The sequence below is a fragment of the Mustela putorius genome, unplaced genomic scaffold, assembly GCF_011764305.1.
Source record: "Mustela putorius furo isolate JIRA1106 unplaced genomic scaffold, ASM1176430v1.1 tig00000129_pilon_pilon_pilon, whole genome shotgun sequence".
Taxonomy (NCBI): Eukaryota; Metazoa; Chordata; class Mammalia; order Carnivora; family Mustelidae; genus Mustela; species Mustela putorius.
In genome coordinates, this window is record NW_025421290.1 from 38,656,264 (window position 1) to 38,671,138 (window position 14,875).

Genomic DNA, 14,875 nt, shown 5'->3' on the forward strand with positions numbered 1-14,875 from the left:
CCCCTGATTTGCCTATTTTAAGATAGAATTGATGTTACTGATTTGGTGTTAGTACTAAAAAATTATCCTCTTCGTCCGTAGAGGGAAAAGATTATGAGGAATGGAGGTAGGGACTCTGATTTTTTAATTACAATACCCAAATAGACCATTTCTAGTTCTCTTTCACTTCCTTTTCTGTATTTTTGTCCTCCAGCAATTTTCAGTGAAGGAGTTCTACCTGAAAATCATTCCCTGGCGCCTTTATACCTTCCGAGTGTGCCCAGGAACAAAAGTAAGTTGAACCTTACATCTGCTTCATGCTGCGTAGACTTCAACCCTGGAATGTTTCTGCCTTTTCTTTTTTCCTAGAAGGGCTTTTGGTGTTTCTTGAAGTTCTTATCATGCACACAGGATTCATTGCTAAATAAAGAAAGGGTTGTTTTCTCCTCACAACCTGGCATGAAGAATATAGAAGTTCTAGAAGGGCACATGCCTACAGAAATAGGAATTAGTAGCAAGTCAGAATTCTTCAACAGTTATCTTTTGCCACTGAGACTAAGTTAATGGAGATGGTGCTGGCAGTTCTGGCCCAGGCTTGGTTTCCCAGTGTGCTGAAGTTAACTCTTTCAGAATGAGCATTCTCATATATTAAAAAAATTTGTTTTAACTTCTCTGAGCTTTTGGAATCTGAAGGTGAGTTGCTTTTCCTCCAGCCAGTCTGTCCAACCTCATCAGGTAGTCATTTGTATCTTATATATATCTTTTTTTAAAAGATTTTATTTATTTGTAAGAGAGAGCATGGGAGAGAGAAAGAGAAAGAAAGAGAGTACGAGCAAGGGGAGGGGCAGAAGGAGAAGCAGGCTCCCCACTGAGGAGGGAACCCAACATGGGGCTCGATCCCAGGATCCTGGGATCATGACCTGAGCCAAGACAGACATTTAACTGACTGAGCCACTCAGGTGCCCCTTTATCTTACATATCTTTACTACCTTCATCCTCCTTCGGTTTTACGTTAGGAGAGCTGTCCTGTTGCCTATGATTCTCACTAACTCCACTAACTGGAGTTAGTGACTCTACTAGTAGTAACTGTAGTAACGAGTAACTAACTAGTAGTAACTAGTAGTAACCAGTAACTCTGTAACCGAAATAATTTTAAGTATTTCGGATCATAGAGTACTTGACATGAAAAACAAGGTGATATACTCCTAGGAAATACTGGCTTAGAGGAGACATACTTAATTTGTTTATGGGTTGGTACCGAAGGTTAGGGATATGGAAAGTTTTTGCTGGATTTGAGGGTTTTATAGGTTAATGCCTTCTTTTTTTTTTTTTCCTTCATTAGTTTTCGTACCTTGGCCCCGACCCTGTTCATAAGCTGCTCACACTGGTGGTAGATGATGGCATTCAACCACCTGTGGAGCTCAGCTGTAAGGAGAGGAACATTCTAGCAGCCACTTTCATCCGCTCCCTCCATAAGAATATAGGTAAGATTGGACAGGGGTTCTGACAGGAAAGGCAGGAGCCCCAGCCACCTGGGTGTCTGAAGATGTGGGGCGGACTGCACAGATGTCTTGTAATGAGGCTGTCATCATGATGGATCTTTTCGCTCCTCAGGAGGCTCTGAGACCTTTCAGGACAAGGTGAACTTCTTCCAGCGAGAGCTTCGGCAGGTACATATGAAAAGACCACATTCCAAAGTCACCCTGAAGGTCAGCAGACACACCTTGCTGGAATCGGTGGGTAAAGTTTCATTTCCACTGTCAGTGGTCAGGGTTTTGCAACTAGAAATCTCTCCGGTGTTGGGTTATATCCCCCAGGTCATCTTTTATGAACCCCAAATTTCTCTTTAAACGTATCTATTAAAGACTGCTCTTCTCTGTGTCTGATTATACTAAGTTTGGGGTGGGTTTGTTCAAGACATATTACCGAGGAGAGAGACTAGTTGACACATTGGCTTTACAGTCTGTACTAAACTAGTTCCTGCACCGTCTCTTGGAACCTCTCTGTGGGGAAGGGAGAAGCAGTTGTCACAGAGGAGCATTCTTGTTCTTGCATCCCTGGAAGAGAAGAGCTCTTGCTGGGTTAATAGGAAATGATTTCTGTTGTCACCCTGGTCTGATGGAAAAGGAACACCTGATGTCTGTCTGTCTCCACTGCACAGACACTGGCTTGGTTCTTGCATTCCTCAAGAATGAGAAGGCTTGGTCCCTGTCCAGAAAGTGTTTGTGATGTTTGGCTCTGGTAGGTGTGACTGGAAACCCCTTTTCTCAGCCACATTCTCTGTGTGGCATGGCTCCCTGTCTGAACGCAGCCCTGTGAATAGAGAGTTCCAGTGGACGCTGCACTTGACTGAAAACCAGGGCTCCTTGGTTCTCTTGCTGACAGCTTACTTTGACTCCTTTTATTTCTTTATGTAAGAGTTTTTTCATTAATAAAATGAACATTAAAAAAAAAAACCCACTTCAACAACAAAGCAATGGTGTATAGATGAATTAAATTGTTTTTTGAAATCTTAAATTTCTTCTGGAGATATGTGTATTTAAAATATGAATTGATATGATTAAAGTTTATGAATACTGCGTCTCCTCCAAGTACTAATGGTTTAAAGGGACAGTGGCAATGTTCTGGTGTTTTTGTCTTTCACATCCAAGAGATGCCTGCCAGTCTTTTGACACTTCCCTTCCCTTCCCTGCTTTTCAGTCTCTGAAAGCGACTCGGAATTTCTCCATCTCAGATTGGAGCAAGAACTTTGAAGTGGTTTTTCAAGATGAAGAAGGTCAGTTTTAAAAGTTCATGTTGATTTTCTTTAACTCTCTTCCCCACCTCTCCCCTCCTCCTCACCCATTCTCCACAAATCACAAAAATACCCTCCCCTACCCGCACCCCTGCCCCTGCCCCAGCTTATTTTTCCCAAGGAAAAAGAAGTCATGAATTGAAACAGAAAAGTTGGTGTTTTTAGGTATTTGGAGCTTGTAGAGCACAGACACATGGACTGGGACGGCAAGCTCTAAGAGTCTGTACTGGAAGGGAAAGTAACCTTTGTAGAAGAGAAATGTCCATTTTCTGGGACCTGTGTTCTCCTGTGTTTCCATACTGGGGGGGGCATTAACCTAGTGAGTAGAATATCTTGAATCCTGTAATCCTACAGAAAGGGGTGGGATTTTTTTTTAAAAGATTAAAAAAAGGCTCCTTAGTTTAGGTGGCTTGGACTGGGGAGACACGATGTAGTGGAACAGAAGGAAAGTGGAGAGTGTCAAGCGATGAATGAATGAACACAAGCATTAAGAATTGGTAGGTCAGAGTCGCCTTTTTTTTTTTCTTTCTTTAAGATTGATTTATTTAGAGAGAGAGCATGCGTGTGCCAGCCGGGGAAAGGACAGAAAGGAGGGAGAGAAAGAGAGAACGTCCCAAGCAGACTCCCTGCTGAGCTCAGAGCCCAGTTCAAAGCTCGATCTCATGACCCTGAGATCATGACCTGAACTGAAATGAAGAGTTGGACGCTTAACCAACTGAGGCCACCCAAGTACCCCCATGTTTTATTTTTATTATACTTTTCAGCTCTGGACTGGGGAGGGCCTCGCCGGGAATGGTTTGAACTAATCTGCAAAGCACTGTTCGATACCACCAATCAGCTCTTCACCAGATTCAGTGACAACAACCAAGCATTAGTGAGTCCGTGACTTCCCCTGTGGGTGGGCGGAAGATGTTAGTTGTATTGTACTGGAAACTCTCAGAAGGATTTGAGGTCATGAAACTGTCCTGGGAATTTGGAAACCTGTGTCTTGTTCTAAGTGAATCCAAATTAGATCGGCTCCCTCCTTTTTACCTTTTATTATTTCTTCTGTAAAATAAGAGAAAATGCGGATAGGTGAGTATTTGGCTAAAACATAGTGCGATGCCTATCTTCTTAGAATGATTAGGCCACTTTCTCAGACCATACCTCAAGCCATTGAATTCTGTACTAGATCTTTGACTAGGTAGAGGTAGCCGGAGTGGAGAAATAGACTTCGTTTGAAATAAGTTCTGGTTTAGGGGGAAGGCATCACATCATTCGCTGGCTAACTTCCATACTCAGCCAGGGACCGCAAGCTTAATGTAAGATTTTACCCCTTACTCGAAGTCCCTCTGTGCCCTCCATCTTCTAGGCACTCTAAATTACTCATGGTAGCTACCAACTAGCTAATGCCATTTAGATGATTCTTTGATTCTAACACTGAAATTCCTGCTCCCTTGTGAAAAGAGTTGGTGAACTAAGCTTGAAGAAAAATGGCCCAGAGCCTTTTAATCTCTTCCTTTGACAGGTCCACCCCAACCCTAATCGCCCTGCTCATCTACGCTTGAAGATGTATGAGTTTGCAGGGCGGCTGGTAGGCAAGTGTCTCTATGAGTCCTCTCTAGGCGGAGCCTATAAGCAACTGGTCCGAGCTCGCTTCACCCGCTCTTTTTTGGCCCAAATCATAGGACTACGTATGCATTATAAGGTAAAGTCTTAGTATGCATGTTTTGTTTTGTTTTTTTAACCAAGGCCTCTGGCTGTTAATTCTGGAATCCCTCCACTCTGAGCTCATTATTCTTAAGGTTGAAGGGGTAAGTGTTTCTAAACAGTTGCAGATTTCATTTCTGGGAAAGAGTAGTTATGTTCTGTTCTGTCTTTCTGTCTTCTCAGTATTTTGAAACAGATGACCCAGAATTCTACAAATCTAAGGTTTGCTTCATCCTCAACAATGACATGAGTGAGATGGAGCTGGTCTTTGCAGAAGAGAAATATAACAAATCAGGCCAATTGGAGAAGGTGAGAAAGAGAACCAGAGCCCGTGGGTCCCATGGTTCCCAGTCTCCTCTAGAGCAGGCTACCTACTGGAGCTTTCTACAGTGATGGAAATGTTGTCCCTCTGTGTTGCCTTTGAACACCCAAAATGTGCCTGGTTATTTACCAAGTAACTGAAGTTTTCACGTGAGGCTAGTGACAACCATATCAGGACATTGCATCCCACACGTGATGATCTTGGCCTGTATGATGGCACAAAAGACACACCATTTCTACTTTCCAGTATAAAAAGAACTGAGTGAAAATCAGGTGTCACTGCACAAGCAGCTTTGGAGGGGACGGAACTTTGTTTTTCTCAACTTCAATGGTCGTGATATAGTTAACTCCTATTTTAACACTGTGCTTATATATTTTTTGGCTTTTTTACTAGAAAATTACTGGCTGAAAACATTTCTATTTTAATTTAATTTAAACATTTTTTTAAATTAAAAAAATTTGGGGAGGCCCAAAACATGTCTGATGCAAATTTGGTTCTGTTTCTGTTTTGGGGTTATATAGTATCAGATGATTATGATGACTGTAAAGTTGCAGTATTATTACCACTGAAAGTAAAGTAGCAACGACTAAAAAATTGTGAGCACTGATACTATTGGTACTGATAATCACATGGCCTCTGGGAACACATTGGGAAGATGAAAGGAACAGTGATTCCCATCTTAGAATTTCTGAAATCTTTTTTTATAAAGATTTTATTTATTTATTTGAGAGAGAAAGAATGAGAGAGAGTGAGCATGAGAGGGGGAAGGTCAGGGGAGAAGCAGACTCCCTGCTGAGCAGGCAGCCCAGTGCAGGACTCGATCCCAGGACTCCAGAATCAAGACCCGAGCTGAAGGAGATGCTTAACCAACTGAGCCACCCAGGCGCCCAGAGTTCCTGAAATCTAAAAAGACTTCTTCACTACTTACCTGGCCTTATTTATTCTCAGATAAGTTGGTGCAGGGGTCTAAGAGACAAGGTCACAAGGGGCTTAATTCTGGATCATTAGAGCTGTTAGAATGTTGCTGACAAGGAACCATGACATCTTCTGTTGCATCACCACAATTTGACCTGGTCAGAGAAGACTCATTCCAATACCCTGGTAGCCAGTGGACTAGGCCACAGTGGTAAGATGCTGAAGCTTAGTGTCTGTATAAAACCAGATGTGTTGAGAGGGGGAATGTGCTTCAGAAACTCATGAGTGAGGCTGGGTTCACAGGACGTACCGGGCGGGTGTCATCGGATCGTCTCCCATCCACAGCTCCCCCCTCCCTCTGTCCTTTCCTTTTCTTTCAGGTTGTAGAACTCATGACAGGTGGAGCTCAAACCCCAGTCACAAATGCAAATAAAATCTTCTATTTAAATTTATTGGCCCAATATCGACTGGCCAGTCAAGTGAAAGAGGAGGTAGAACACTTCCTAAAAGGTGAGAGCCCGTCTACTCTTGGCCTTGAGAAAAAAACCCTGTATCCGTGGTATGGGTATGGCTTTAACTCAGCCACTTTGTTTCAGGCCTGAATGAGTTGGTCCCTGAAAACCTTTTGGCTATATTTGATGAAAATGAGCTTGAGGTAAGTGGTTCCAATTACAGGACCTCCCCCACCCCCAACCCATTCTTGACAAGGTATGTGAGTGTGCCCGAAGGAACCAGCTCGTTACACCTCCTGTTGTGAGATGCGGTGGGAAGTCCTTCGTGCAGGAGTTGGTTTCTCTTTTGTCACTCTTCCATGCATTGCTCCTTTCTCCAGCTTCCAGAACATTAGAATGTGAGCATTAGAAACCAAATAACTAATTATTTTTGAAGAGTAATAATTAATAGTCATTTATTCATCCAGTATTACTGATACTCATTGAAGAGTAAAGAACATTGGTATTGTGTACAGTCCATGTAAATCCTGTGACATTTAAAGTTGATTTAGGGGAATAATAGAATTTATTTTTTCGGGGTCTATTTATCAAGTATCTCTTATAAGACAGGGACGTTTGAAGCACCAGGGAGCCAGTAATGAATAGGTCAGAGTCCCTGCCCTCATAGAGCTTTGTTCCAGGGAAGGAGACAAACCAAAAGATGTGATATATTTCAAAGTTTCAGGCTACGACACTATACTGTCAATATATTCTTATCGCAGATCCTGTAACAACTACAAAATGGACCTAGGATGGTGAATACCATTCTATGATTATCAAAATAGAAGTTGTGGGCAAAAAATAAAATCAGGAAGTCATTGATCTGTTGCGCACAAATGGTACGAGGCAAGTTATTGGTTCCGACTTGCCACAGCCTTTATGAGAAGTGTGCTTTGCAGACTGGTTCCTCTAAGGAGATTCTTCCTCAAAGAAAATAAAACAGAACAGTCATTTCAGATGGTCTTATACAGTGTTTATTCTTATTAACGGAACAAGCCTCAAGAACAAGAATCAAAGTCCTGTGTGATTTTCTTCACATGTGTACCTTCAGACATGAAATTCAAGCAAAATGAATGTTCCATCTCTTACTCAGCCTCACGTTTCCACTAGACCTGTCACCTAGTGCTGGTGTTTTCCGGGCTGAGGAACAGCTACTGGTGTATTTTGGTTTATTATGAAGCATAACCTTCGTGACGATTTGTTAAAGTGAGGAAGAAGGATGGACACGGTCTCTTAGAATTGTTCCATACCCCACACCCCACTCTTACTCATTAGCTTATGGTTCTTTTTGAAGGAGCCAAAGCTCCTCAGGCTTAAATTTGGACTTTTCTTGTCTCTTGGTGAGGACATATCATTCTTTAGAGCTGTTGAACGAGCATTCGCAGTTGGCTATGTCACATTCTGGATCCAGAACCAAATTAGGACATCAGCAAGAGGTTCAGGCCTCTGATAGCATTCATTTCTCATTTTTTGGTGTACTTTTTAATTCATCTGATCAAGTAGAGGCAGGGCTGAAGGGAAGTTGGTGAAAGTTCAAGCCACAAAAGAAGGATGGATGCTGGGAAACAGGAAGGGCCATCTGACAAATTCAGAAATGGAGCTGGGGATTTTCATCAAAGGGGAGGGGCCTGCCTTTTTTTCCTGGTATTCCCAGGCCGTGTATAGAGCAGACTCAGTAAATACTTGGTTCTCTTTCTGTCTTTTGTTTCAGTTCAAAATAATCTACAGCAGTAGTTCTTTTGTTTGGTTTTTTTTTTTTTTTTTGAAGAATTATTTATTTTAGAGAAAAAGTGTGCATGGGCAAGGGGACGGGGCGGTGGGGGAGAGAGAGAGAGAAGCAGACTTCCCACTGAGCACAGAGCCTGACACGGGGTCTGATCCTAAGACCCTGGGGTCATGACCTGAGCCGAAATCAAGAATTGGACGCTTAACCGACTGAGCCACCCAGGCACCCAATCAAAGCAGTAGCTCTTAGTTAGAGGTACGCACTGGTAACAGGAAACTTTCTCAAAGTACACAAGTTTCTAACCCATTCCTAGAGATTTTGATTCAGTGGGTATGAGGTAAGGGCACGGGCATCTGCATGTTGTTTTTTTTTTTTTGAAGCTGGGCGATTTTTACCACATTGGTTGGAACCATTGGCCTGTTACAATTGATTTTCCTAAAGCAGAGTACTGGCATTATGATCTCGCTTTATGGTGCTTTTCCTGGTGTTTCCTTTATTCCATGTTTTGCATGTTAACATAAGTAGTTTTGACCTTATATTGGGTGTTTGTCCCCCGACTGTCCTAGTAACACCCAACTGTCCTCTCCAGCTGCTGATGTGTGGGACTGGGGACATCAGTGTGTCTGACTTCAAAGCCCATGCAGTGGTTGTTGGCGGCTCATGGCATTTCCGAGAAAAGGTAAGTGGGCTAAACTTCTTTTCCCTGGATTTGTGCCACTTTGCCAGGAAAAACTTTCAGAAGAAAATTGCCAAGGAGTCAGATAGGCAGACACATCATTTGGGGAGAAAATGGTCCACAAGGAAAAGACAGGTGGTTGTCCAAACAGAAGGGAGCCCTGGTCCCTAAGGGCTGCTCCAGCTGCCACAGGAGCGGTACATTAGAAAGGTGAAGAAACAGAACCAACCAGTCAGAGGCCGCCCTGCATTCCTGGAGTTGTCGACTCTCCCCGTGGCTATTTGTGTCCCCCACTTCCGGCTCTCCTCCTCGTCCCCCAGAGTCCAGTGCTAGGCTGCACACTGAGCGTGACCCCACCTTGTGCTCTCCCTGCCAGGTCATGAGGTGGTTCTGGACCGTGGTGTCCAGTCTGACCCAGGAGGAGTTGGCTCGGCTGCTACAGTTCACCACGGGCTCCTCTCAGCTGCCACCCGGAGGTTTTGCCGCCCTCTGTCCCTCGTTCCAGATTATTGCCGCTCCCACCCACAGCACGCTCCCGACTGCACACACGTGGTAGGTCCCACGCCGCCCAGGGCACCCTCTGGAGGGGGAGGCTCAGCCAGCCCTGGCCAGTGTTTCTGGCGCGTGAGTTCATCGCTTCTCCCCTTGCTCTTCCAGTTTCAACCAGCTGTGCCTCCCCACGTATGACTCGTATGAAGAGGTTCACAGGATGCTGCAGCTGGCCATCAGTGAGGGCTGCGAGGGCTTTGGCATGCTCTGACCACTCCCCGGCCACGTGCCCCCGGCCCCCGTGCTTCCTGGAGCACCTGGGTGCGCGTAACACCGTGAGAACCACCGACCCCAACACCTCTCCATCGGCCAGAAGCTGCTGCATGCTACCCGGTGTCTGGAGGACTTGCTCACCTCCCCCCAGCCCCGGGTCGCTCCCTCGCCACCCCCTCTGCATCCCCGCCCCCTCCACTTCGCCACGCCCCGGCCCCCAAGCCACTTCGGCAGGGGCCCATGGAGTCTATGCTGCTCTCTCCTGAGGAGAGGACCATGCTGCTGTCACTTCAGTTGGTTCTCAGAAGATCTCCGGACCGGGAGCTGCTTCAGGAGCCGCGGGAGATTAAACAAAGGGCTCAGCTTTCTTAGAAGGCTGGGGTCCACCTTCCTCAGGCTCCTGTGCCCATGGCCCATACCAGTCCCTCTGCGGCCCTCACTGCTTGCCCTGCGGGGACGTGAGTCCCTCCTGGGCACGGGGCGATCGCCTCTCTCACCAGAAGCCGGGAGGAGTGCAGATGGCAAGTGGCCCACGTGCACAGTCTTCACATTTTTGTCCCTCTGCACCATAGCAGGCTCAGGCCGTGGCACTGGACTACCTCTGAGGGGCGACTGATGGCACAAAAGGATCTTTTTCTGTGATGTCAAAACTGGAAAAGGAACTTTTTCCCTGAAGGCATTTCTGGAAATGATCATTAATCCATAAAGAACTCTCTAAGCTTTTTCTTGAGTTTGAGCCAGTGAGAAAAACAGACCCAAGAATGTGAAAGATAGCTGGGGCATAGCTTCCAGTGCTGAAAATGATTTTCCTTTAGGGCATGTCTAGGCCTATGGCCGGCTTGAAGACTACTGATGTTTGTCCCTGAGTTTGTTCTGTACACAGAGGTGTGGCTGGGCCTGGCCGCTTACCTCGAACTTCTGCAGCCTGCTAAGAGCTAGGGATTCTTTAGCTTTCTATGGAAGAAAATTTTTGTAACAAGGGTTTGGGAGCAGTAAGAATAGCATGCTAACAATCCCTGGCTCTCTTTGCTTGGTATTCTCTGGCAGCACTGAAGCAAGGAAAAAGGAACCAATGGTCAAGTGCTCGGTCACAGGTCCGTGGGGTCAGGGACTGGGAACATGCAGAGAGCAGCTGTGTCCGACGACAAACACCCAGCTTCCCACTAACTTCCTTCTGTGTCTAGTTGCCAGCAGGAGCCCTGGTGGAGGGAGGACGATCTCGTAGATTCACTGTGACATGGTGATTGACGAGAACCCGCAGCAGGCCCTTGCGAAGTCACACCGCCCTTTTTCATGACCATTTGAATGCAGACATTTTCAAGACTCAAAATCTCATCAACTTCCCAAATATCTGTTTTTAAGAAGGCTTTGCTACAAGCTACCGTTCTCAACGGGGCATTCAACTCTGAGAATACTACAAGCCATCTTTACTGCCAAAACCAGCAAGCCTGCAGAGTCCAGAGGTGAGGCGGGACCTATGGCCATGCCTCGGCCTCCTGGAAGCCTGTCTGAGCCCTCCTGTTCCCAGGGATCATGAGGAACCAGCCCTCCTGAGCTGCTCCCATCACGGCCTGACCTCACTCCTTCGCAGTTGTCATTTGTCCTTCTTGGCGTGGGTGCTGACGTCACTCATTCTTCGGGTCCAGGATCCAGCATCAGGGCCTCGACATCCCAGCCAGGGCCCTCCATGCCACACAGTCACTGCTGTCCTCAGGGACCAGGACAAGGTGCTGCTGCTTGCCCCAGTGTTTTCCCATCGGATGAATACAGGCAGGTTTTGTCATCACCCTGGAAACACGATGCTGCCCCTCGAGCCTTGAGAGGGGTTTCCATCTGGGGGCACAGGGGCTGGTTCTGCTGTTTTTGGCAGTTGCCCCTCTTCTGGATTCTGCATTCTCCCCTCCAACAGCCCTCTAGAGACCGATGCTGGAGCTCGAATTGATTTTCTTGTCGAGATCTGTCATTTTCAGCTCTAGTCGTAGCACTTTTCGGAGCATCCTTGGGGCCACTGTGGCCCAGCTGCGGCAGCTCGCAGCCCCGTGGGGGTCCCCAGCCCCAGGGGCTTCACTGAACAAAAACCCTTCGGTACTGTTGTGGTTTTCTATTCTTCCAGTGTACTCTGTCTCCTAAGTCTGTTCGAAAGCATCTTTGCTCAGTTTGGCCTTTTCCTTTACCTTTTCTTCTAAGCCTGCTTCGGTCCCAGCCAGTTTGCGGAAAAGGTACTTGTCAGAGAGAAGGAGGAACACCTGTTACTTCTCGAGCAATTGTGAATCTCACGTTTCTTATTTTGGCCAGTTCTTTTCTTTATGCCCCGGGGGCCCAGGTACTTGGGGGGCCAGGTAAACGCCTGGCCTTGTAGCATCTTGGAAGGAGACCAAGCAAGCACCGAGGGAACACCAAGGAGAGCATCAGCATGTTTTCTAGAGATCACGCGCTGCTACAAATCCGTCAGGCCAGGCAAAGGGGCCAGACTGCTGCATTGACAGTGTAAATATTTTGTACAATAAATAAATCAATATTGGAAAGGACTGAGGAGCAAGTGACTTCTTTAAGTGGTGGTTTAGGGCCCAGACTGGAGGCCGGGAAGGAAAAGAAAGATTTAGAAATGTTTTTGCATTTCCCCAGGTGATGCCTTCAAAAGCCACGAGCTCAGGGTAGAATCTACCTGCAGAGCCCTGGCCCACGCCGGGCTTCTCACACTTTCATCCTTCCTCATTGCTGTCCCTGATGCCAGGCGGGGCCACAGTGCGATGCCAGGCTTATGCTCAGCTCCGGAAGAAGAAAGCAGTTTGGTAAGAGCAGAGGATGTCTGCTCTCCTGAGTCTTTTCAATCTTCTTTTGTTGTTTGACGTAAGAAGCTCAGCATAGAAAATTTGGAAATTAAAAAGAGGCCAAGAGAAATCATTGACCTGCTATCCAGATGTCACCACTGCTAACTGATACATGTAGGCCTCTGGTTTGCATACGATCACATTTATTTCCATACCTCTTCCTCCCAAGCAAGCTAGGCGTGGCAGACAAAATCACTGCTCCTCAGACATTTGTGGGTGACGGGTGGTACCATTTGGTACCCAAAGAATTGGTACCAATTCTCTTCCAGCTGAAGGTAAGCTTGGCAGAGAGAGAAAACCAGACCTCTGATTTGGGGCCTGGAAGGAAGAGTAGCAGGGACCCTGGCTTTGTTGGGAAAGTAGTCAATGGTGTCAGGACACATTAGTTCCCAATCTGGAAAATTAAAAAAAAAAAAAATACCCTTTGGAATTGTTTTTAAAATACTGATTTTTGCCCCATATCCCAGACCTGGTGAATTGGAATCTTTGAACACCACTCTTTTAAAGAGTCCATTCATTCTACTCCCACCTCCTCAAGCTCCTTGGTGATATGAGATGCCCTTAAAAAACCAAAATTCTGTCCTCCTAACTTCATATTTTTAGATTAACAGTCTTACATCTCTTATACTTGCTGCTGTTGTGACCTTGAGTGGCTGTGAACATTCATCATTGATTTCAGCCTATCATAAAGTTATTCCTTTTTTTAAAATGTTATTTGTTTATTTATTTAGAAGAGAGAGCAGAGGCAGGAGCAGAGGGAGAGGGACGGGCAGACTCCATGATGAGCATCGAGCCCGATGCAGGGCTCAGTCCCAGGACCCTGAGATCGTGACCTGAGCCGGAATCAAAAATCGGATGATGCTTTAACAGCCTGAGCCACCCCAGCACCCTCTGTCATAAAGTTATTCTTAAGACTCAAGATGGTGGTAGGATTATTCTTGAATGGACACTGTAGATACTAGAGTCAGACTGGCATGAGTCGTTACCTCTGACCCACGGCAGATAGAGCCATCAGACTCCACCCTGCCACACTTCTCTTGTAGGGGCACAACCAAGATTCTCTTGCAGGGGGCGTGAAGCAGAGGCTTTACTTGTGCTTCACAAAGACCCTCAAGTATAACAGAAGAGCTCCAGGTTTTGCGATACTTACACTTAAAAATGAATGTCCCTTTTCTTTTTATTTTGAGATGTAATGCAGATTTTTTTAAAAAAAGGTCTACAGGCATGTACAACTTAATAATTATAAAGGAAACACATGTATGTGATGGTGGCATTCAAACCAAAAAATAAAACACTACAGCATTGCAAAGCAAGTCTCCCACCCCGCCAGAAGTAATTGTTATCCTGATTTCTATGGTCCTTGTTGCGTCAATTCCCTTTTGGAACAATCTGTCTTAAAACTCACAGTGGGGAAGGGAAAAATAAGAGGCCGTGTGATCTCTTGATAAGATACTTACCAAGGTTAATTTCTCTGTAGTAATTACTACACATCACAATTAGACTAAAGAGAACTTGGAGGTCATTGTTGTGCCAGGAGGCTCTAGTTCTGATTTTTTTTTTTTTAAGATTTTATTTATTTGACAGAGATCACAAGTAGGCAGAGAGGCAGGCAGAGAGAGAGGGAAGTAGGCTCCCTGCTGAGCAGAGAGCCTGATGCGGGATCGTGACCTGAGCCAAAGGCAGAGGCTTAACCCACTGAGCCACCCAGGTGCCCCTCTAGTTCTGATTCTTGATGCTGAAACTGATGAGTCATATTCAAAGACAACAAAGTATTCCCCCAGCTATTCTAACTTGAATACTTTTCTTTTATACCCTGAACAGGTTTTGGGGACTGGTCTAATGTGATTGTGATTCTCTTTGGTGCCCAGCAGCAGATTCTCAAGTATCGTATTAAGTGTCCTATGGAAAAGGAGCCTGTGCGAAATTGTCTCAGAAGTTTGTGAAATGGGCTAGTATTTCTGACTTAGGGTACTGAGTCTGTGCAGCCTCTAATAGAATGCCATTCCAAAGTTACCTGAGAGCTTAGTTGTTTGGATTTGGAGTGCGCAGGGGGTGGATTTTGAAACCCACGGGGAGCTGTGATGATGTGGCTTGTGAGCGACAGAGTGGTGCCACCTAGAGCTAGCTGTACCTTGCTGTGAGTCCTCCGCCCCCCACCCCGAGTTCAGTTAGCCTGAATTCTGCTCCTATAAGAACTCATTGTGGTAGCCAGAGCAGGAACCTGGCTCAGGTGTGATCTTTATAAGATGGTCCCTGAATTCCTGACGATATGTGGAGGACACAGCCTCTCCAGATGGCAGAGGAACGATAGCTGTAGGTTTTGGATACGGCATCGTAAGTAACTTTGGCAAACTTGTCCGAGTTATCAGAGCCTGCCAGCTGCAGCAGCTTCTCCAACACAAGGTAGTACATCTAGGAGCAGGGATCAAACACATCACAGAACCGTGATAGCCATCACCTTCCAAGAACATTATGGGGATCCCCTTCTAGTTTCCTTTATAGCCTTTCTTCAGGGAAACGACGGATGGTTAATGCCTCCAGGATGAAGCCTCTGGGTGCTGCCCGATTAGCAGACCAACATGGTCTGTATAATCTTAAGCGACCATGAATGCCTTTAGAGTAGGGTTAGCTGGCGAACCAGGCAGCTTTCTGAGCAAGCAAGATCTTAGGGCTTCATCTCTTAGGAATGA

General features: G+C 45.8%; 1 protein-coding gene across 5 annotated transcripts in view; it reads left to right on the plus strand.

The window, feature by feature from the left end:
• The window catches only part of AREL1 (apoptosis resistant E3 ubiquitin protein ligase 1), a 45,622-nt gene extending 33,740 nt beyond the window's left edge, over positions 1–11,882 (plus strand). For all 5 annotated transcript variants that reach the window (XM_004739262.3, XM_013058608.2, XM_004739266.3 and 2 more), the window contains 12 exons: positions 194–271; positions 1,322–1,463; positions 1,594–1,715; positions 2,680–2,755; positions 3,538–3,647; positions 4,281–4,460; positions 4,646–4,771; positions 6,080–6,209; positions 6,296–6,354; positions 8,506–8,595; positions 8,969–9,144; positions 9,250–11,882. In XM_004739262.3, the coding sequence (XP_004739319.1) occupies positions 194–271; positions 1,322–1,463; positions 1,594–1,715; positions 2,680–2,755; positions 3,538–3,647; positions 4,281–4,460; positions 4,646–4,771; positions 6,080–6,209; positions 6,296–6,354; positions 8,506–8,595; positions 8,969–9,144; positions 9,250–9,352 (1,392 nt within the window). In that variant the 3' untranslated portion in view covers positions 9,353–11,882. The remainder of the gene's footprint in view (positions 1–193; positions 272–1,321; positions 1,464–1,593; positions 1,716–2,679; positions 2,756–3,537; positions 3,648–4,280; positions 4,461–4,645; positions 4,772–6,079; positions 6,210–6,295; positions 6,355–8,505; positions 8,596–8,968; positions 9,145–9,249) is intronic.
• Positions 11,883–14,875: the final 2,993 nt, after the last annotated feature.